This window comes from Bombina bombina, chromosome 1 (assembly GCF_027579735.1).
Source record: "Bombina bombina isolate aBomBom1 chromosome 1, aBomBom1.pri, whole genome shotgun sequence".
NCBI classification, from domain to species: Eukaryota; Metazoa; Chordata; class Amphibia; order Anura; family Bombinatoridae; genus Bombina; species Bombina bombina.
The window spans coordinates 613,713,135-613,736,244 of NC_069499.1; the positions used below are offsets into that span (position 1 = coordinate 613,713,135).

At 38.4% G+C, this 23,110-nt stretch overlaps 1 protein-coding gene across 5 annotated transcripts in view; it reads left to right on the plus strand.

The window, feature by feature from the left end:
- Nucleotides 1–23,110, plus strand: part of PHKA1 (phosphorylase kinase regulatory subunit alpha 1) — a 473,866-nt gene that overhangs the window by 22,828 nt on the left and 427,928 nt on the right. For all 5 annotated transcript variants that reach the window (XM_053698997.1, XM_053698999.1, XM_053699000.1 and 2 more), the window contains exon 3: nt 19,135–19,293. In XM_053698997.1, the coding sequence (XP_053554972.1) occupies nt 19,135–19,293 (159 nt within the window). The remainder of the gene's footprint in view (nt 1–19,134; nt 19,294–23,110) is intronic.

Sequence of the window (23,110 nt, forward strand, 5' to 3'; positions counted from 1 at the left end):
CAGCCCAATATCACGGTTCTACAGATCCGGCAGCAAGGATCGTTCCTGAGTCACAGGACTTGCATAGGTCTGGAGCCCTGCATTGGTTAATCAGCTCATTTCTTTACAATTCGAAGCAAAATATGGGACTCTATCAAACAGGGCGAGTGGGCGTTGGATAATGCAGAATAAACAGAGAAATCTTGTGCCGCAGCTTCATTGAACTCTCTTGTTATAGTTTTTCTTTGAAGACTTTATAGTTATAGTTATAGTTCACTGGTTTCTTCAGCTGACTCATATTAGGTATCGGACACTAAGTATTGTCATTATGCCTTAACTGAATGTTCTACTATGTGTATTACCTAAGTATATATTTAATCACAGGGGAGTGTTCTCTGCATCTCTTATCATTGACCTAGATACTAATGACGGTCATTGACCTGATCTAACACTCGTAGGCTGAGCTTTTCGGTGCAGATACATACTATACTACCATTTACCATATTTGTATTGCAACCAACCCCTAATGCTTTCACTGATGCTTTAGGGGGGAAATAATAGGGTACATAATCTCTAGACTTACATACTCAAATGCACACACAGTTTTCTTGCCTGGGGGAAAAAAGTTGCTGCTGCCCTTTTAGTAAATATATAGTTTAATATACTCCCAGAGAATAGGATTATACAGATTGAAGCATACATTACAGTCTCTAGGTATATTGTTGTATCTCATAATTGGGGGTGCACTGCCAGCGGCCGGGGGGGGGGGGGTGCCTCTATATGCAATTTTTTACCAAGGCTACCTTGCGTACCTATACCAATGTACTACCCCTCTACGTAATTGGGCCACTTATTGTGTTTGTATGGAACATCGCACAGATAGATGATTAACTGCTGAGATATCTACATAGTCTCCAATATAGTTACATTATCCCTGTGCAGGTTATATCCACTGAATGCCTGTCGAACATACTTTCACACCACCTATGCTGTTAGTTCTAATTAGACCAACCTATACACACCTTCACTATATTAATGCTACCCTATGCCTAACGCACTATTATGGTACTATATAAGAGCTTTGGAGTGCTAGTCTCATGCAGAATTCTCTTGTCTTGGTTATGTAGTTAGCTATGTCACAGAGCGTATAGATCCATATTATATTCTCCTATACTTTATTTTATTCATGTATATCTAGGACTCTTAACTCCTAATCTATCGCTATAAACACAACTATAGGAGTTATGGCTGGTTCAGAGAGTGGCTATTCGGCTGGGTGCTCTAAGTGCTGCCCTTCGTGCTAACACTCTATTACTGTGTGGAACAGGCACCTGTTGCCGGGTATAGGGCCCGTGCTCTGACAACGGGCCTCATAAATTTACACTGAGATAACACCATCATGCTTTGAGGGAGCTCTAGCCCTAGATTGCATCTTGAAGCTTCACCTGTTTAGATTCTATCAATCTGCACGCAGACATGACATAAATGACACACTAGTGCCTCCTGTTTTAAAATAGATACTAAAAATGTGGTTGACATGGAGATGAATACCAAAGTTTTTTCATATCGCGGCAACAATACCCTGCTGTGAGGAATCTATAGCCCTATATTATTCTCTGTGTCTATACATACTGTGATTTTATTCAGCTGCTCACAGACATAGCACAACAAACCCACCAGGGTCTTCTGTTTGAATGGGACCCATAGGAGTTATTTTCCCTTAGCCCTACAATACTAGCTCTATATCCCTTCCTCTTTAAGTGCATACCACTTCGATAAATTCAATCCCAAGTAAGTTACTATACCCTAGTTATAAAGTTAGTTCATGCTTTTTCTTATCCCCACAAACTACCATGATTAATTTACAACCTCCCCCCCAAGTAATGAGTCTCCTAGCAATAGGAGAACTAAATATGCGGTCTCTCTTGCCTATACCGCAACTTTCACTACTCCCCTAGCACCTACTCTCTCTTACACAACGCCATATTCTAGGATCCATCCTCTCTACTCGGTTCAGCAGGTCTGATCCTCAGTCCCTACCATCTAAATCTTCACTTTTCACTCATCTTTCGGGGCCTCCTTTAAGACCACAGAAGATTGAGCAAAGCCTGTACGTGCCTCCACTGCCAGTTCGATGGTTATACTATAGATCCCACTCATAGCTACGGGAGTATATATTTTATTTCTCTTGTTAAGTGTGTTCAGTCCACGGGTCATCCATTACTTATGGGATATATTCTCCTTCCCAACAGGAAGTTGCAAGAGGATCACCCAAGCAGAGCTGCTATATAGATCCTCCCCTCACATGTCATACCCAGTCATTCTCTTGCAACCCTCAACAAAGAAAGAGGTTGCGAGAGGAGCTGGAGTTTTTACTTAACTATTATCTATTAACTATTCTTCAATCAAAAGTTTGTTATTTTAAATGGCACCGGAGTGTGCTGTTTTTCTATCTCAGGCAGTATTTGGAAGAAGAAACTGCCTGCGTTTTCTATCTATGATCTTAGCAGGCGTAACTAAGATCCACTGGCTGTTCTCGACATTCTGAGGAGTGGGGTAACTTCAGACTGGGAATAGCATGCGGGGTCCTCCGCAAATGAGGTATGTGCGGTACTTTATTTTCTGGGAATGGAATTGACTAAGAAAATACTGCTGTTACCGTATGATGTAAGTACAGCCTTAAATGCAGTGGTAGCAACTGGTATCAGGCTGATAAATGTATGCGCAGTCGAGTTATATTCTAGGGACTAGAATTTGACTGAGAAAATACTGTTAACACTGAAATTATACTTAAGCCTTCTCTGCAGTGGTAGCGACTGGTAGCAGGCTTAGTGATAGCTTTGCATGACATTGAAAAATGTTGTTTTTTAATAAAACGTTTACTGGCATGTTATTCGTTTTTTTGTGAGGTACTTTGGTGATAAATCGTGGGCATGATTTTTTCCACATGGCTAACATATTTTTCTGCATGGAAACCGTTATATCAGGGCTCCCACTGTTGTGATTGGAGTGGGAGGGCCCTTGTTTTAGCGCCTTATTGCGCAGTTAAAATTATTGCACAGTCTTCTGCTTCTTCCTCCTTGATCCAGGACGTCTCTAGAGAGCTCAGGGGTCTGCAAATTTCATTTGTGAGGGAGGTAATCAGTCACAGCAGATCTGTGACAGTGTGCTGACTGTGATTAAAAGCGTTAAATCTTAATTGATATCTGTTTTATCCGTTTTGGGTACCGAGGGGTTAATCATCCTTTTGCTAATGGGTGCAATCCTCTGCTAATAGTACACTTCTTGTTAAGAATTGTTTAATTATATCTGTATTTTTGAAGCGCTGCAGCGTTTTTTATATTGCTTGTAAAACTTATTGAAAGTGATTTCCAAGCTTGTTAGTTTCATTGCTAAGTCTGTTTTAAACATGTCTGATTCAGAGGAAACTGTTTGTTCATCATGTTCAAAAGCCAATGTGGAGCCCAATAGATCGATGTGTACCAATTGTATTGATATTGCTTTGAATAAAAGTCAATCTGTACCGATAAAGAAGCTATCACCAGACAACGAGGGGGAAGTTATGCCGCCTAACTCTCCTCACGTGTCAGTACCTGCGTCTCCCGCTCGGGAGATGCGTAGGATTGAGACACCTAGTACATCTAGGCCCTTACAAATCACTTTACATGATATGGCTAATGTTATGAAAGAAGTATTATATAATATGCCCGAATTAAGGGGCAAACGCGATAGCTCTGGGTTAAGGACAGAGCGCGCTGATGACACGAGAGCCATGTCTGATACTGCGTCACAACTTGCAGAACATGAGGACGGTGAGCTTCATTCTGTCGATGACGGTTCTGATTCGGGGAGACCGGATTCAGAAATTTTAAATTTAAGCTTGAGAACCTCCGTGTGTTACTAGGGGAGGTATTAGCGGCTCTGAATGATTGCGACACGGTGGCAATTCCAGAGAAATTGTGTAGGTTGGATAGATACTATGCGGTACCGGTGTGTACTGACGTTTTTCCTATACCAAAAAGACTTACAGAAATTATCAGTAAGGAGTGGGATAGACCCGGTGTGCCTTTTTCCCCTCCCCCGATATTTAGAAAAATGTTCCCTATAGACGCCACCACACGAGACTTATGGCAGACGGTCCCTAAGGTGGAGGGAGCAGTTTCTACGTTAGCCAAGCGTACCACTAAAAAAATTGGAGGGTTATCTTAAGAAAATGTTTGTTCAACAGGGTTTTATATTGCAGCCTCTTGCATGCATTGCGCCTGTCACGGCTGCAGCGGCATTCTGGTTTGAGTCTCTGGAAGAGGCGATTCGCACAGAGCCGTTGGATGAGGCCTTGAGCAAAGTTAGAACCCTTAAGCAAGCTAATGCGTTTGTTTCAGATGCCGTAGTACATCTAACCAAACTTACGGCTAAAAATTCCGGATTCGCCATACAGGCGCGCAGAGCGCTCTGGCTTAAATCCTGGTCAGCGGATGTAACTTCCAAGTCTAAGCTACTTAACATTCCTTTCAAAGGGCAGACCTTATTCGGGCCCGGCTTGAAGGAAATTATTGCTGACATTACGGGAGGTAAGGGCCACGCCCTTCCTCAGGACAGGGCCAAACCAAAGGCCAAACAGTCTAATTTTTGTGCCTTTCGTAACTTCAAGGCAGGAGCAGCATCGACTTCCTCCGCTCCAAAACATGAAGGAACTACTGCTCGTTACAGACAAGGTTGGAAAGGCGACCAGTCATGGAACAAGGGCAAGCAGGCCAGAAAGCCTACTCCCGCCCCTAAGACAGCATGAAGTCAGGGCCCCCTATCCAGAGACGGATTTAGTGGGGGGCAGACTTTCTCTCTTTGCCCAGGCTTGGGTAAGAGATGTGCAGGATCCCTGGACGTTAAAGATTATTTCTCAGGAATACCTTCTGGATTTCAAATCCTCTCCTCCACAAGGGAGGTTCCATCTTTCGAGGTTGTCGACAAACCTAGTAAAAAGAGAGGCATTTCTACAATGTGTACAAGACCTCTTAATCATGGGGGTGATCCACTCAGTTCCGCGATCGGAAAAGGGACAAGGATTTTACTCAAATCTATTTGTGGTTCCCAAAAAAGAAGGAACCTTCAGACCAATCTTGGACTTAAAGATCTTAAACAAATTCCTAAGGGTACCATCGTTCAAGATGGAAACCATTCGAACCATCCTACCCATGATCCAAGAGGGTCAATATATGACCACGGTGGACTTAAAGGATGCTTACCTTCATATACCGATTCACAAAGATCATTATCGGTACCTGAGGTTTGCCTTTCTAGACAGGCATTACCAGTTTGTGGCTCTTCCCTTCGGGTTAGCCACGGCCCCAAGAATTTTTACGAAGGTTCTGGGCTCACTTCTGGCGGTACTAAGACCACGAGGCATAGCGGTGGCTCCGTACCTAGACGACATTCTGATTCAAGCGTCAAGTTTTCAGAATGCAAAGTCTCATACAGAGATAGTTCTAGCATTTCTGAGGTCGCATGGGTGGAAAGTGAACGTGGAGAAGAGTTCTCTGTTACCACTCACACGGGTTCCTTTTCTAGGGACTCTTATAGATTCTGTAGAGATGAAGATTTACCTGACGGAGTCCAGGTTATCAAAGATTCTCAATGCTTGCCGTGTCCTTCATTCCATTCCAAGCCCATCGGTAGCTCAGTGCATGGAGGTAATCGGCTTAATGGTAGCGGCAATGGACATAGTGCCATTTGCGCGCCTGCATCTCAGACCGCTGCAACTATGCATGCTCAGTCAATGGAACGGGGATTACTCAGATCTGTCCCCTTTGCTAGATCTGGACCAGGAGACCAGAGATTTGCTTCTCTGGTGGTTGTCACCGGTTCATCTGTCCAAAGGAATGACCTTTCGCAGGCCAGATTGGACGATTGTAACAACGGATGCCAGCCTTCTAGGCTGGGGAGCAGTCTGGAATTCCCTAAAGGCTCAGGGATCGTGGACTCAGGAGGAGAAACTCCTCCCAATAAACATTCTGGAATTAAGAGCAATATTCAATGCTCTCCTGGCTTGGCCTCAGTTAGCAAAGCTGAGGTTCATCAGATTTCAGTCGGACAATATCACGACTGTGGCTTACATCAATCATCAAGGGGGAACCAGGAGTTCCCTAGCGATGTTGGAAGTCTCGAAGATAATTCGCTGGGCAGAGTCTCACTCTTGCCACCTGTCAGTGATTCACATCCCAGGCGTAGAGAACTGGGAGGCGGATTTCCTAAGTCGCCAGACTTTTCATCCGGGAGAGTGGGAACTTCACCCGGAGGTATTTGCTCAACTGATTCGTCGTTGGGGCAAACCGGATCTGGATCTCATGGCATCTCGCCAGAACGCGAAGCTTCCTTGCTACGAATCCAGGTCCAGGGACCCGGGAGCGGTGCTGGTAGATGCATTAGCAGCCCCTTGGGTTTTCAACATAGCTTATGTGTTTCCACCGTTTCCGTTGCTACCTCGGCTGATTGCCAGGATCAAACAGGAGAGGGCACCGATAATTCTGATAGCGCCTGCGTGGCCACGCAGGACCTGGTATGCAGACCTAGTGAAATACAGGAAAAAACAGAGTGCGCTGCAAACAGCTCTACCTATTCTCTATTTGGTAATAAATTATAAATACAATTTTACCATATATTAAAACATAACTACTACACAAATTAAATAAATTCAATGTATACTTTATTTTCACAATATATATTAAAACACTTTAAAATATTATAAGGTGCACCTTATAGTTAATAATATCTCAATAAGCTGCTTTTTGTTTCACACAACATAATATCCCAAATGTTTAGGGGTAAGCATACACACGGTTCTATTAGACCGTAAGTTGATCTGGCAACAATGTTCCTTTTATGTACTCAATAAAACTTTTTCTTCTTGTAACCATATGTTAACCAATTGAATAAGTTTGTCCTCTTTATATTGCTATTTGTTAGTCTTTTATGTCCCCACTAAGATCTTTCTTATTACTGTATGTTTTATACTTTGGGTGATTAGCAATCGTTGGTTGAAACAGTATTCATAATAAACAATCCCTTGTATCCTCTGTATGCGTGGGTTAAAATGTCCCAGAATATAAAAGCTGATAGTCACTCACCAGAATCCGAAAGGTTTAGTATTTGTTTTACCTTTCCCCGACTCTGCTATTCCTTCTATTGCAGCACTGTTGGTGTCTCCGGATTAGCCGTTACTTTGGCTGTGACGTGTGTTTTCTCACGTGATTACTCTGCTGCTCCAATAGCCCGGTCGGGTTACCGGTGGCGTTTTTTTCAAAATTTGTAGTATAATTTCTCAAAGGTGTCCATATCTTTCAAGGTTGTTCTGTAGTAAGATCTCTAAAGGTTTTTCTTGCTTCCTTAATCACCCAAAATACTTGCACGATTGGGCTGCTGTGTGTAGGGATAACAATTCCGTTATCAAAGCTGGCCAGCTGAACGGACACGATCCTCACTCATCTACGCGTTTCAGCTTAATGCTTTTTTCAAGATCATCTTGAAAAAAGCATTAAGCTGAAACGCGTAGATGAGTGAGGATCGTGTCCGTTCAGCTGGCCAGCTTTGATAACGGAATTGTTATCCCTACACACAGCAGCCCAATCGTGCAAGTATTTTGGGTGATTAAGGAAGCAAGAAAAACCTTTAGAGATCTTACTACAGAACAACCTTGAAAGATATGGACACCTTTGAGAAATTATACTACAAATTTTGAAAAAACCGCCACCGGTAACCCGACCGGGCTATTGGAGCAGCAGAGTAATCACGTGAGAAAACACACGTCACAGCCAAAGTAACGGCTAATCCGGAGACACCAACAGTGCTGCAATAGAAGGAATAGCAGAGTCGGGGAAAGGTAAAACAAATACTAAACCTTTCGGATTCTGGTGAGTGACTATCAGCTTTTATATTCTGGGACATTTTAACCCACGCATACAGAGGATACAAGGGATTGTTTATTATGAATACTGTTTCAACCAACGATTGCTAATCACCCAAAGTATAAAACATACAGTAATAAGAAAGATCTTAGTGGGGACATAAAAGACTAACAAATAGCAATATAAAGAGGACAAACTTATTCAATTGGTTAACATATGGTTACAAGAAGAAAAAGTTTTATTGAGTACATAAAAGGAACATTGTTGCCAGATCAACTTACGGTCTAATAGAACCGTGTGTATGCTTACCCCTAAACATTTGGGATATTAAGTTGTGTGAAACAAAAAGCAGCTTATTGAGATATTATTAACTATAAGGTGCACCTTATAATATTTTAAAGTGTTTTAATATATATTGTGAAAATAAAGTATACATTGAATTTATTTAATTTGTGTAGTAGTTATGTTTTAATATATGGTAAAATTGTATTTATAATTTATTACCAAATAGAGAATAGGTAGAGCTGTTTGCAGCGCACTCTGTTTTTTCCTGTATTTCATTTAGATTTGGTGTGGGTTTTTAGGGAAACCACACAAATATAGAGTTGCTTTATTCTACCACCAAGGGTTTACCTTTTCTGTTGTTTTTTACTATTTTTTCCCTTAACCCTTATAGTTAGATTTGAATAAATATTATGGATATATTTAAAGTAAGATGCAGACCTAGTGGACATGTCGTCCTGTCCACCATGGTCTCTTCCTCTGAGGCAGGACCTTCTAATTCAGGGTCCTTTCAACCATCCAAACCTAATTTCTCTGAGGCTGACTGCCTGGAAATTGAACGCTTGATTCTATCAAAGCGTGGGTTTTCGGATTCGGTTATTGATACATTAATACAGGCTCGGAAACCTGTGACAAGAAAAATTTACCATAAGATATGGCGTAAATATTTATATTGGTGCGAATCCAAGAGTTACTCATGGAGTAAGGTTAGGATTCCTAGGATATTAGCTTTTCTACAAGAGGGTTTAGAAAAGGGTTTATCCGCTAGTTCGCTAAAGGGACAGATTTCAGCTCTGTCTATTCTTTTACACAAACGTCTGGCAGAGCATCCAGGCGTCCAGGCCTTTTGTCATGCTTTGGCTAGAATTAAACCTGTGTTTAAAGCTGTTGCTCCTCCGTGGAGCTTAAACTTGGTTCTTAAAGTTCTTCAGGGTGTTCCGTTTGAACCCCTTCATTCCATTGATATTAAGCTTTTATCTTGGAAAGTTTTGTTTTTGATGGCTATTTCCTCGGCTCGAAGAGTCTCTGAGTTATCTGCCTTACATTGTGATTCTCCTTATCTGATCTTTCATTCAGACAAGGTAGTTCTGCATACTAAACCTGGGTTTTTACCTAAGGTTGTTTCTAACAGGAATATCAATCAAGAAATTGTTGTTCCATCATTATGTCCTAATCCTTCTTCAAAGAAGGAACGTCTTTTGCATAATCTAGACGTGGTCCGTGCTCTGAAGTTCTACTTACAGGCAACTAAAGATTTTAGACAAACTTCTTCTCTGTTTGTCGTTTACTCTTGAGGAGGGGTCAAAAGGCTTCGGCTACCTCTCTCTCTTTTTGGCTTCGTAGCATAATACGTTTAGCCTATGAGACTGCTGGACAGCAGCCTCCTGATAGGATTACAGCTCATTCCACTAGAGCTGTGGCTTCCACCTGGGCCTTTAAGAATGAGGCCTCTGTTGAACAGATTTGCAAGGCTGCAACTTGGTCTTCACTTCATACTTTTTCCAAATTTTCCAAATTTGACACTTTCGCTTCTTCGGAGGCTGGTTTTGGGAGAAAGGTTCTACAGGCAGTGGTTCCTTCTGTTTAATGTTCCTGCCTTGTCCCTCCCATCATCCGTGTACTTAGCTTTGGTATTGGTATCCCATAAGTAATGGATGACCCGTGGACTGAACACACTTAACAAGAGAAAACATAATTTATGCTTACCTGATAAATTTATTTCTTTTGTAGTGTGTTCAGTCCACGGCCCGCCCTGTCTTTTTCAGGCAGGTTCTAAATTTTAAAATTATAACTCCAGTCACCACTGCACCTTATAGTTTCTCCTTTCTTGTCTTGTTTCGGTTGAATGACTGGATATGACATGTGAGGGGAGGAGCTATATAGCAGCTCTGCTTGGGTGATCCTCTTGCAACTTCCTGTTGGGAAGGAGAATATATCCCATAAGTAATGGATGACCCGTGGACTGAACACACTACAAGAGAAATAAATTTATCAGGTAAGCATAAATTATGTTTTTATTCGAGTATATATTCTATTCCACTATATTATACAGAACTCATTGCATCCTACACCGTATGTTATATCTTGTGTGTTTTCTTTAGTCCTATGGATGGTTAAAATTATTTGTCAAAGTTAAGAAAAACTGAGGCTGATGTAGCTACATCTTGGTATATGTGCACTACTGTAATCTGAACATCTTACACTGTTGTAACTCTAATGACCATTTGTATTTTTATTACTGTTTCATACTGGCTGTTTATGCAGCAATAATGTAGTGCTTCCATATTTGTTTTACTTCTTCCTCAATAAAAATATATTTAAAAAAAAAAAAAAAAAAAAAAAAAAAAGCTACGGCTACCTCTCTTTCTTTCTTTTTGGCTGAAAAGCATCATCCGTTTGGCTTACGAGACTGCTGGACAGCAGCCTCCTGAAAGAATTACAGCTCACTCTAATAGAGCGGTGGCTTCCACATGGGCTTTTAAAAATGATGCTTCTGTTGAACAGATTTGTAATTTTACAAATTTGATACTTTTGCTTCTTCGGAGGCTATTTTGGGGAGAAAAGTTCTTCAAGCAGTGGTGCCTTCTGTTTAGGCATCTGTCTTGTCCCTCCCGTTCATCCGTGTCCTATAGCTTTGGTATTGTATCCCACAAGTAAAGGATGAATCCGTGGACTCGTCGTACCTTATAGAAGAAAAGTTAATTTATGCTTACCTGATAAATTAATTTCTTCTATGGTACGACGAGTCTCTCTCTCTCTCTTTCTCTCTTTTTCTCTTTCTCTTTCTCTCTCTCTTATCGTAATCGAATCGTGACCAGTGAAGATGCACACCCCTAGTGTGTGTGTGTGTGTATGTGTATATATATATATATATATATATATATATATATATATATATATATATAATCTATATACACACACCAATACATATATACACATGTATAGAATTGCATTGGAGCCCTTTACAGTCAAGTAGATGAAAACATGTAAAAGCATATTAATGCAACATTCATATTTAATAGTGTGTATTCCATTCCAATGTTCTGTACATAGCAGAATATAAATATATATATATATATATATATATATATATATATATATATATATATATATATATATATATATATATATATATATGTGTGTGTGTATATAGTTTTTTTTAATGTATTTTTTCGTAGAGAGGGTAATAGCACTCCTGCTTCCTTTAGGCTTTTAACAGCCCTCCTTGCCCTGGGTTCACTTAAAGCATAAGTATAGTCAGTGGAAAAGAAGTCACTCACAGGGTCTTGCTTAGAATAAATAAGCCATTATTTATTTAACGTAATCACTTTTTTTTTCTAAGCAAGACCATGTGTGTGACTTCTTTTCCACTGGAAAAAAATAAAATAAAATAAATAAAATAAAATGAATAAATATATATGTATATGTGTGTGTATGTACTCCAAAAAGGAAAAAATAGCTTCAGCTCCTAAAAGAATAATTAAAACAGCCAATAAGTAACGGAGAGTCCTTTTTAAAATATATAACAAAGGATACCAAGAGAACTAAGTAAAATTGATAATAGAAGGTAATTGGAAAGTTCTTTAAAACTAAATGCTCTATGTGAATAATGAAAGTCTAATTTTGACTTTACTGTCCCTTTTACATTCTGTAGTGCTCAATGACACATTTAGCAAGGGGAGTGTCTACTTCATGGTCATCAGATGCTAAGGCCTTGAGCTCTCAAATATATATATATTTATTGTGTATATTAGCAGTTATGCTCTTCACACAAAATATGTTTTATGAACATTTATATTGTTTTACAGTCTGAGTAGCTGTAAGCTGTAGAGTATGAATTTGAACTTAAAGGCACAGTAGAGTCAAAGTTAAACTTTTGTGATTCATATAGAGCATATATTTTAAAGAGACATTTTAATTTATTTCCATTATCAGCCCAGGAGCGGCAATTACCCAATGTGTTTAGCTAGATCCCAGTAGTACATTACTGCTCCTGAAATAGTAAAACTATAACGTTCAAATAAGTAATATAAGCTGAAATATAAAATGTAACTTGTTGCTTCTTGTTAAAACAGACAGCAGAAAGAGATACGTTTGCTGCCCTGCTTAAAGTGAATGTCAGGGTAACACGGATGCCTCACGGCATCGTATAGACTTTAGTAAAAATTAGCCTGAATTTAATTCATGAAATGTTTGATATTTATTTTCTTACATTTTTACCGATCCGCCGATAAGCGCATCTTTACCGCCCGCCATATTGTCCAATTGATTGACAGCTGGCATTTCTTCAAACAACTAATCCTTGATTCCCTTTGCATAAACGTCACGGCCCGGGGGAATCATGGATTAGTTGTTTGAAGAAATGTCAGCTGTCAATCAGTTCGACAATATGGCGGGCGGTAATGATGCGCTTATGGGTGGATCAGTAAAAATATAAAAATTTTAAGAAAATAAATAAATATCAAACATTTCATGAATTAAACTCAGGCTAATTTTTAAAAGTCTATATGATCCATAAACCCAGAAAAGGAACACAAGCTAAGGGAAGACAAAAATGATTAGATCCACAATTTAACTACTTATTTCTCTATCACCACCAGAGGCGTGATCTTTGTCCTCAAATGCCCATGTAATTTATTTTACGTGGGCATGACGACCAGACAGGTCAGAACACGTATACTGTAGTATTGCAGAAATATTCGCAATGCCAAAAAAGAAAAGAAAAAAGGGAAAATAGTCACCAGTGTAGCTAGACACTTTCATCACAAACACAATGGCAATGATGCCACTCTCAAATGTGCTGTCATTCAACAAGCCTCTTTGGGAGTAGGAAGTGGGAATTTACGGAGAACTTTATTACAGATTGAATGCAGATGGATTAATTTGCTCAACAGTGTTAAGCCATTCGGCATGAGCGATAGCAATAATTATACAGTATACTTATAATACCATAGGTATGCTTAGTACCGTATATATTACAGTTTAATTTATTTTTAGCTTGAAGATCTGGTGTACTATATATTTGAATTATAATTTTAGCATGGGCTACCTTCACTTCATTCACACTCCTTTATAATATTATTCTCACCATTAAGAATTTCATATTTGTCAATATCACATTAAATCGCCATGATCTGGTATTTCCAGCATCTTTTTCTTTATAAACTTTTCCGCACTTCACATTTCCCATTTTTCATCTATTTTCATGTACTCTATGGGCTCTTTATATACTTATCACACCATCTGTCGTGCACATTTTAGCACCCAAACACTAAAGGACCATCAAGTTCTGTTTGCACAATATTTGAACACTTTCTGTTACGTTCACGAAACATCTCCATTTAGGCACTCACTCCTCACTTGTGTCCTTATTCAACAAGCCATTGAATCATAGAAGCCATGTTTGAACTTTATTGGAAGTATACATAAATATTTCTATAAATATTAGAAATAGGATTCACTTTTTTGTTTGCGATCTGATCTGTCTTGTTTACCCAGTCTTATTACTGTGTAGTTCTGATGATTTGTTAAATGTTTTTGAATTTGAAGCTTTACGCATACTGATATGTTAATAATGTTTCACACTATATGACACCAAGTCAAATCATCCAATATGTACTTAAAATATTTTCTATGCCTGTTACTAACTACCCCAAATACGCTTTTTATCAATAGCATTTCATTAACATATCTCTACCGTATATCAGAAATCTTGTCTGCAAATTTAATTGTTTTCCAAACGCACTCCGTGGGTATCCTTTGCTCTGTACCAATCCGTTTACAATACCTAGGTTTCAAAATGGCGCTTTAAACACAAAGTTATTGATTTAAGTATTTTGAACATGCAGTGCTGAAAATAGTGGGCAGGATAACGTGACATCATCGGCGAATAAAAGATATAACTTTTAGAACGTTATGAAACTTCGTTTTGGAGAAAATATAGGTCAGTAGGTTTTAATTAATGTTTATTAACTTTGATATGTTAGTTGTTTAGCTTAAACATTATAACAGAAAGTAATCCTTTAAGTATGAATTGGCCTTGTGAAAATAATGCTAATTTGCAACAAAACTATTGAGAAGCGTAATGCGATTGCCATTTAGGATATATACAAAGTTCAAATGTTGTCAACAAACAAATATTTGAAAGAAGAAAAAATCCGGCACTCCATCTAAAATCCAAAAGCCTTTATTGGTGAAAATCTCCTTCAATGGAGCACAGTTAAAACACGCATCTTACGCGTTTCGGCTTTATGCCTTAGTCATAGATGCATGCGTGTTTTAACTGTTCTCCATTGAAGGAGATTTTCACCAATAAAGGCTTTTGGATTTTAGTTGGAGTGCCGGATTTTTTCTTCTTTCAAATTTTGCATTATTTGCATTGGTCCTTGGCACCCAACTATCATCGGGCAAGACATACTGGAGGTATTCTATATTGATTTTTCTTGAAGCGGAGTATTTTGCCTTTGAGTCCCAGGCAGCAGACCTAAAAGGTATGAGCTGAGTTGATTGGCCATACAAACAGAGCTTACGCTGTGTCACGTCTGAGTGGGAGGAGCTACTTCAGAGATCAGAGAAGCGCTGAAGTGGAGACGCTGAGTGTCTACCGGAGGGTCGGAACTACCGGACGCATACCACGACGAGCGGGTTGAGTTGGTTAGATTGGGTGCTCAGAAGTTCTGGTAAGGACACATCCACTAGCGCCACTGTTTATTTCAGCACACCCACATCAGTGCCAGTCGTATTTCATTCGGGCTGGTTTATAGTGACTACATATGGCAGTATTGCAGCATTGTTATTAGGAATCAAGGATCAGCTCAGAGGAAATTTGGGACTGTTTCTTATATATTCATACATGTATACCTGGACATATTTACCCATTTGTATAGAGCATTGGGATTAAAGGAAGAGTGACACTTAACAAACAAATATGGTTCTTATGGCAACGCGCATAGATGTACAGATCAGTGAACAATGCATCACGTGATGATAGCTAACAGTGGATTGACATCTTAATGAGACCAACACAGAGGCTATACGCATTTGCTAAACCACATATCAGATTCAAGAGGTTGGTTTTCAGTCGCAATAAATACGGGCAGTTTGCAGCCTCGCACACCTCTCTGAGGAAGCGTAAGTGAAACGTGACCGCGTCAGGGGCCTTCTTCGTGATTTTAACTTGCTCTTTACTCGTTGCCCAATTTGATATGTATTAAATTACTTTGGCCACCACATTCCCGGTACAAAGCCAGGGTGGTGGATAGTTATAGTGATAACTTATGTGGTTTAATATACATCACATTGTTACATTCTGAGATGCCAATTGGCACATTATAGCTGAGTGTATAAAATATTAAGACATCACTCAAACACCTCATGACAACAATCAATATTATATTTACCTAAGGTCTGACCTATAACAAGCCAGTAGGGACATCATTTTGGCAGCGCATATTCCATGCGTGCAGTAATACGCTACATTAAAGGGACAGTACACTGTAAAATTGTTTTTCCATAAATGTATTTTAAATCAGTGATTTGCAACCTTTTTTTTTTTTTGCCGTGGCACACTTTTTTACATTAAAAAATCCTGTGGCACACCACCATCCCAAAATTTTTACAAAATCACACATTGTAGCCTAATACAGTGTATGTGTGTTATACATAACATATTGACATTCATTCACAAACAATCATAATGATTATCTGTGAATGAATGTCAATGTCATGGTTGTAAATGACGCCTGATGAGCCTGTCACATACATCCCAATATTTCAAAATTTGACAACAGTGCGGGGGGGTCCCTCTTTCAGTCTGCCGCGGCACACCTGAGGATCTCTCACGGCACACTGGTTGAAAAACACTGTTTTAAATGACTTGTTATACCAACTGCAGAGTATAAAATATTTGAGAAATTGCATTTTCGGGTTTATTTGTGTATCTGAAGTAGCTGGTTTTGTGCTTTGAAACCACAGCCTATTACAATGGGTTGAGCTTCAGGTAATATCAGATCTCATTATGTTATCACTTTTATGTACACAGACTTGCTTCCTTATCTTATATTTGTCTGGAACACCAAAGCTCAATACATAAAGAGAGCAATAGAAAATTATCATTTTATTACTTAACTATCCTGCATCCCACTGGGAGAGTAATTTCTTCTGCTGGCTGTGTTTACTTAGGCTTGTCAATAGCGTATACGCCAGTATCAAAACTTTCAGTATAGGTTGAGAAACCACAAGCTAAATCGGCTATTTCAAATGCTGAAATATGAGTAAAGGAGCTACTTGCAACCAATTTAATACACTCTAGCAGGTAAAAAGGATCATTGGGAATAATTTAAAGGGTAGAAAGTTTTTGGGTGAACTGTCCCTTTAATGTTTTATCACTCTAACTGGTATTACTTTTTTAAGAGAATACATCTTGCAGGGATGACTACTTTCACATACCGGACCTTCTTGGGTCCCTAATTTTATGGTGGTTATGCATAATAAACTGGGTAATTTCTATTATACCAGCATGATGGTGCACCGATTTAGCCTCTCAAAATCTTTTTACCTATAGCCATTCAGTCTCAATTATTTCCAATCAATCACTATTCATTAGAAGTATCTTATTCAACATATTTCATGAAAGCGCAACTAGTATTGAAGTGTTTTAACTTTAAAGTGAATGTAAATTTTTATGCTTAAAGCGCCCGGTTTTTAAAAATTTGATTAAAAACAAGGGCATTAAATTCGTCAATTTACATTTCACTCGTGTTGTGAAAAAATACTTACCTTTTAAACTTGACAGCTGCTCCAGCTTCCTCTGGTCGTTGAAAGCAATTTCTGACGTCAGAAATGATGGATCGGTCATCCTCCAATCACGGCTTCCCCCCGGGGGAATCAGTGTCTGATTCAACGCCGTGATTGGAGGAAGCTGGATTCCTCATTTTAGACCCAGGAAGAGGCTTTGCGACGGGCAGAGGAAGCTGGCGCAGCTGTCAAGATTAAAAGATATTTTTTCTCAACACGATGATGAATTAAAGTGCCCCTGTTTTTAATCGAATTTTTAAAAACCGGGCACTTTATCATCAAAATAATTTACATTCACTTTAAGTAGGGCAGCAAATGTATCTCTTTCTGCTGTCTGTTTTAACAAGCAGCAACAATAAGTTACATTTTATATTTCAGCTTATATTACTTATTTGAACTTTACCTCTTTTTTTTTTTTTTTGTGTGCCAAAAGGCATCCTTTTTTAATCCATTGTCATGGGTTTTGAATGTTAAATACCTTTTTTGATATGCCTACGCACAACTACATGTTATGACCTATGATACCACTTCTTAAAGGGACACTAAACCCAAAATTTTCCTTTCACGATTCATATAGAGAATACAATTTTAAAAAAATTATTCCAATTTACTTCTATTATCTAATTTGCTTCATTCTTTAGATAGCCTTTGTTGAAGGAATAGCTTTGCATATGTGTGAGCCAATCACATGAGGCATCTATGTGCAGCACCCAATCAGCAGCTACTGCCCCATCTAGATATGCTTTTCAGCAAAGAATATCAAGAGAATGAAGCAAATTAGATAATATAATTCTATATTAGAAAATTAGAAAGTTGTTTACAATTACATGCGCTATCTGAATCATGAAAGAAAAAATGTGGGTTTTATGTCCCTTTTTAACAATGTCTGCAGTTAGTGAATATTTGATCAAATTCAAAAATAAGTTCTCTGTCTCTTAATATTAAAACTATAAAGTTGTTGTCCACTGTCTATAGAAGTCAGTGAATTTATAGGGGAAGCAAATTGTGAATAAGTGCAGGTGGTTTCTGTTGCTAAAAATTGCAAATTCTTTTCTTTCTTTCCCATGTATTGGATGCCACGCAAGTACTACTTGAGCAGTTCTCTACCTCTGTGTTGCAAGCTTGCAATGTAGCACATACCTTCATAAAGCCCTGCAGAATAAAGTATTGACTATTAAATGTCACAAAAGTAAGAGCTGCAGTTCCTTAGTCTGTATTCAACTGTGACAAGCAAGAAAATGTTTTTGAGTATCGACTGTATTGACAAATGTTTCATATCCATGTATGGTTTCAAAGTACTGTAGAATCACTAAAAAGTAATCTTTGCAAATGATCTTCTTCCAACCTTCTATACAAATGATGAATTTCTGTACTGTCTAACATAATGCAGTACGTATTTCTAGATTGTTAGGTTTTTGTATGTTTATGGCACTCTTCCTACTAAAGAATGGCTTATCTAGGTTATGTATGATTAATAGAATGTTTGTTTAAAGGGATAGATAATCCTTTATTTACCATTCCCCAGTTTTGCATAACACTGGTATAGAAATATTCTTTTTACCTGTGTAACTACCTTGTATTTAAGCTTCTGCTGACTGCCATTATCTCATATCTTTAGACAGACTTGCATTTCAGGCAATTAGCTCCACGGGCGTGAGCACAATGTTATTTATATGAAACGCATGAACTAACGCACTCTAGCTGTGAACAACTGTCAAACACATTCAGATAAGAGTCGGCCTTCAAGGGCTTAGAAATTGGCATATGAGCCTACCTAGGTTTAGCTTTCAACTAAGAATACCAAGATAACAAAGCAAATTTGATGATAAAAGTAATTTAGAAAGTTGTTTAAAATTTGAATCATGAAAGTTTAATTTGGACTTTACTATCACTTTAAATGTGCTCTTCTTGCCCTGTAAGTGTACAATAATCCTTTGTGGCCCCTCGTGTAAAGGTTGGACATACCTTGTAAAATCCAGTAAATATGTCCCTGTCTTTTAGTCTGTTTGTTCCCAATTTGGTTTGACCGTGTCGCTGTAACCATCTAATTTTCTCTTACATTGGACTGACCCTTTACTCTGAACATGTGAAAATTGTTCTACTTCTGTCATACTACTTTGCCCCTTTAAGGGCATTATTCAATGACTGGTCCTACTGATGTTATGTTTGATGTTTTCAGAATGAAGTGACTGGTCTGTTGCCGGCCAGTTGTGATCAGCCGGATGCTTGGGTTCGAGACAATGTGTACACGATCTTGGCTGTGTGGGGTCTTGGGCTTGCGTACCGAAAGAATGCGGATCGCGATGAAGACAAGGCCAAGGCTTATGAACTGGAACAGGTAAGAATGATGTACTACACCCCTCTTACACACAGCTACTGCCCCATAAAAGTTTAAAGTGATTTTAAACTTAGGCACTTTAAGACATAGTATATAAAATTAATCTTTAAAACAGCTGCACTTTTATTCATTATATTTTTGTAAAATAGTTACTTTTTAGTTATGGCAAACATTTCACTGTTCCTCCTCCCGCATATCATACTGTATTTAGTTGATCAATGATGAATCTGGCTTCATCCAATCATTGCATGCCCCCTTTGGTATCCACCATACACCTCATGGGGCATGCATTGATTGGATGAAGCTGGATTCGTCATCAATCAACTAAATACAGTATTACTGGTATATGTTGGCGAAGGAACGGCGCAATGTTTGCCATAACTAAATGGTTATTATTTTACAAATGAACCATAGTATTTTTTTTTTTTTAGGTTTATTGCAGGGCATACAAATAAACACAGTGACAAGGAATTTACAATACAAAGTATCATCTGATAATCTACAATTCGATTGACATAAATTTCAAAAGATGTGTATATATTGAAACAACAACAATCATCCTGCTTTTAAAGGGACAGTATACACCAATTTTCAAATAACTGCATGTAATAGACACTACTATAAAGAATAAGATGCACAGATACTGATATAAAAAAAACAGTATAAAACTGTTTAAAAACATACTTAGAAGCTCTCAGTTTAGCTCTGTTGAAAAGGTAGCTGGAAAGCCCACTGCAAGTGGGAAATAAGACACTCCCCCCTCCCCCTTCTTTTGCATATGAAAAAAACCCTTTACACAAACAGGAGCAAGCTGGAGTAAGTATCTGACGGTATTCTCCTAAAACTTTGGGGCTTGGTTAGGAGTCTGAAAATCAGAGCAATGTTAATTTAAAAATAAGCAAAACTACATTTAAAAAAAACCCAAAAACTTTATGGGCTATATAAATAGATAATCTACAAAACATTTATGCAAAGAAAAAAAAATGAGTGTATAATGTCCCTTTAACTCTAAACTTCCTAAATTACTCATGAGGCCACGTTTGGACCTTCAACCAACTACAGAATGGTAAGAGTGACAGGAAGTACAATAAAATAAAGTATACCACTCATGGGTCTCTAAACATAAACCTCATTTTTGTCATTTTAAGTTTAGCTAATTTAAATCTGTGGAATTATTTTTCTGCTTTTTTAATGTGGGATTTCTCATAGTAACAACAGCAAACAAACAAAACAAAACAAACTCTCTGCTACTCTATTGGACGGCCACTATATGCAAAAGTAATATAACATGGAAATAATATTGTGTTCTGCAAGTCTTTGAGTATATGTGCAACTGAATTTATCTTAAGAGTTATAGGGTACATATGAAGAGGAGGATACCCCATTTCCAGTGTATAGCTTAGTAAATGAGAATCAGCATCTTGCAGTAAATATCAATCAAAGAGAAGCTAGAACACTTGTTTACAGTATTATGAACAGCAGTTTCAGGAGAAATTGGTTGAATAATGCTAATTATTGAAATTGCAATTAGACTGGTATTTGTCTGCCATAGTAAATAGCAAGCTAAGACTCTCAGTAATAAACGTGATGGTTGTTACAGAATAAGATAATTTAAAGTAATTACAGCTTCCCAATCCCGGCCGCATACAGGGAAGCAGGAGTGAACATAGGTTATAAAGAGGAGAGAAATAATGAATGTAAATTTCCTTGCTATTCAGATAAAGCTGTGAGGTGTTGCTAGTCACATTAGTGAGGCAGCCTGTCAGAATAATTGTGAGCTCTTCAGAACTAATATATTGGTAAACCTGATCATACAAAACAACCATACAACAGTAAATATGTAGGTAGCGGAGGTGGGGAAGAACAGGGCTAGCTAAACAAAGTAAACATACACAATACCCCTAGAACCAAAAAGAGAAAAAGTTAACGGTGTAATCTGAACTCTCAAATAAAAATTAGAAGCTTCCAACATAAAATATGCTAACGTGGAACTACTTCCAGTAAGACTTATATTATAGTTTGTTTACCCTACTCCAGTCCTCTTAGTAGCTAGAGAAATGTTTTTATGCATTGAAGTGTGGTGATGAACAATCGGACTAAGTCCAAGCCTGTAGAGTTCCTCCTTTTGTGGCAGGTCAAGAGCTGGAGTTACCACTGATTCCCTTTTAAAGACCGGATCTAAAACGCTCTCTATAATATCCTTGCACTCCTGAAAATTCTTAAAGGGTGCCAGAGTTTCGTTGGTGTGCGACATTAAGAGCATGGGAATAGGAACTTTTGCATCTTCCAGCCCAGGCGTATGATCCATTTTCCCATTCAGACGACTCAGAGTGGAGCGGTTCATTCTGGAGAGCCAAAGTGCCATCTTTATCTTGCAGGTCACTAGCATGGTCAGCAAGAGTGTCCGTGATAACAGCTGTAAGAGGTGGCTTATCAATGGTAGCTTGCAACGAGGCTTCAAAGGCTAGCGAGTACTCATCCAACAGGGCATGAATTGTGAAGATTATATCCATGAGAGATCCCTAGTTAGACCATTCGATAAGCAGGCAGAAATGCCAAGTATAATTTCTTAGCACTGCTGGTGCGGATATACGCACTCAGTGCAATGTAACGACAGAGGCCATAAAGCTCACTGCTGGGGGTATATTGAAGGCCGTAACCTCTAAGATTGTTCCAGGTACTGATGCCAGCAGCAATCTTGATAATACTGAGCTCACTCAACAGATTTTCTTAAGCAGATTTCAATGTTGTTGTTTTCTGTCATAGATGTCTCCCTAATTGAGTTATATTTAGCAGGTATCCTTGAAGGTATCTAGGTATCTCCGCAACCTGGAAGTTCCCCATCTTTAAAAATTTTAATGAATGAAAGTGCCTCTATTTTTAAGATTAATGTTATATACTGTGTCTTAAATTGCCTAAGTTTACAATCAGTTTAAAGGATCCTTTATTTTCTAGGCTAGCAGTGCTTCTGTACTATTCCTTCTTACAGCTACCAGCTGCTCCTATGGGTCCCATGTTGTATGACTTTGCAGTTTAAAGGGCTGTGCATGGTTTAGGGTTTCACATGTGACCCCAGTGAAAGGGCACTATCCGTCTAAAGTGTCACACATACTGGATGTCCTTAAACATTTGGTAGCATGTCTCACACTGTGTTAATTACAAATTAACACATTCAGCAGGATTTCTCATTTGGATTTAATGATTTTTCTGGAAAAGAGGCAAAGTCTCAGCCTTTCCATCCTAAACCAAATGTGCTTTTCACTGTATTATTAGAAACCCTACAAATGTACTTCTGTTAGCTGCAGTTGTGTGTATGTCATGTCCATTTACACGTAAAAGGAAGTGTTCAGATATATATATGTATAAGCTGCTATATCTTATATGCAACTCATGATACTATGTCAATGCTTCTACTGAAACTTTTCCATGCACATAGTATTTAAACTTAATTTTGTTTTTCTTTAAATTATTATTATTATTGAGGTGATAGACAAACAGGTACAGGCAATCAAAACATTCACGTTTACAAAGTCGCTGTACAATGTCATAACCCAGACTGAATATCTTAAAGTACAAAACAAATGCCTTACAAGGCAACCTTAGATATTTGCTATACAACAAATGTCACACCATGAATATATAACTATCTCATAGTGTAATGATCAGTACATATAAAACGGGAACTAAAATTATTTCACCTCCCTTTTTTTTTTTTTTTGTCTCACGAGGTAAAGAACCTATTCTCTCCATATAATTAAGGGCCACTTTTGGACCCATCTACAGTGATACAACTTAAAATGGAGGAGGGACTAACACA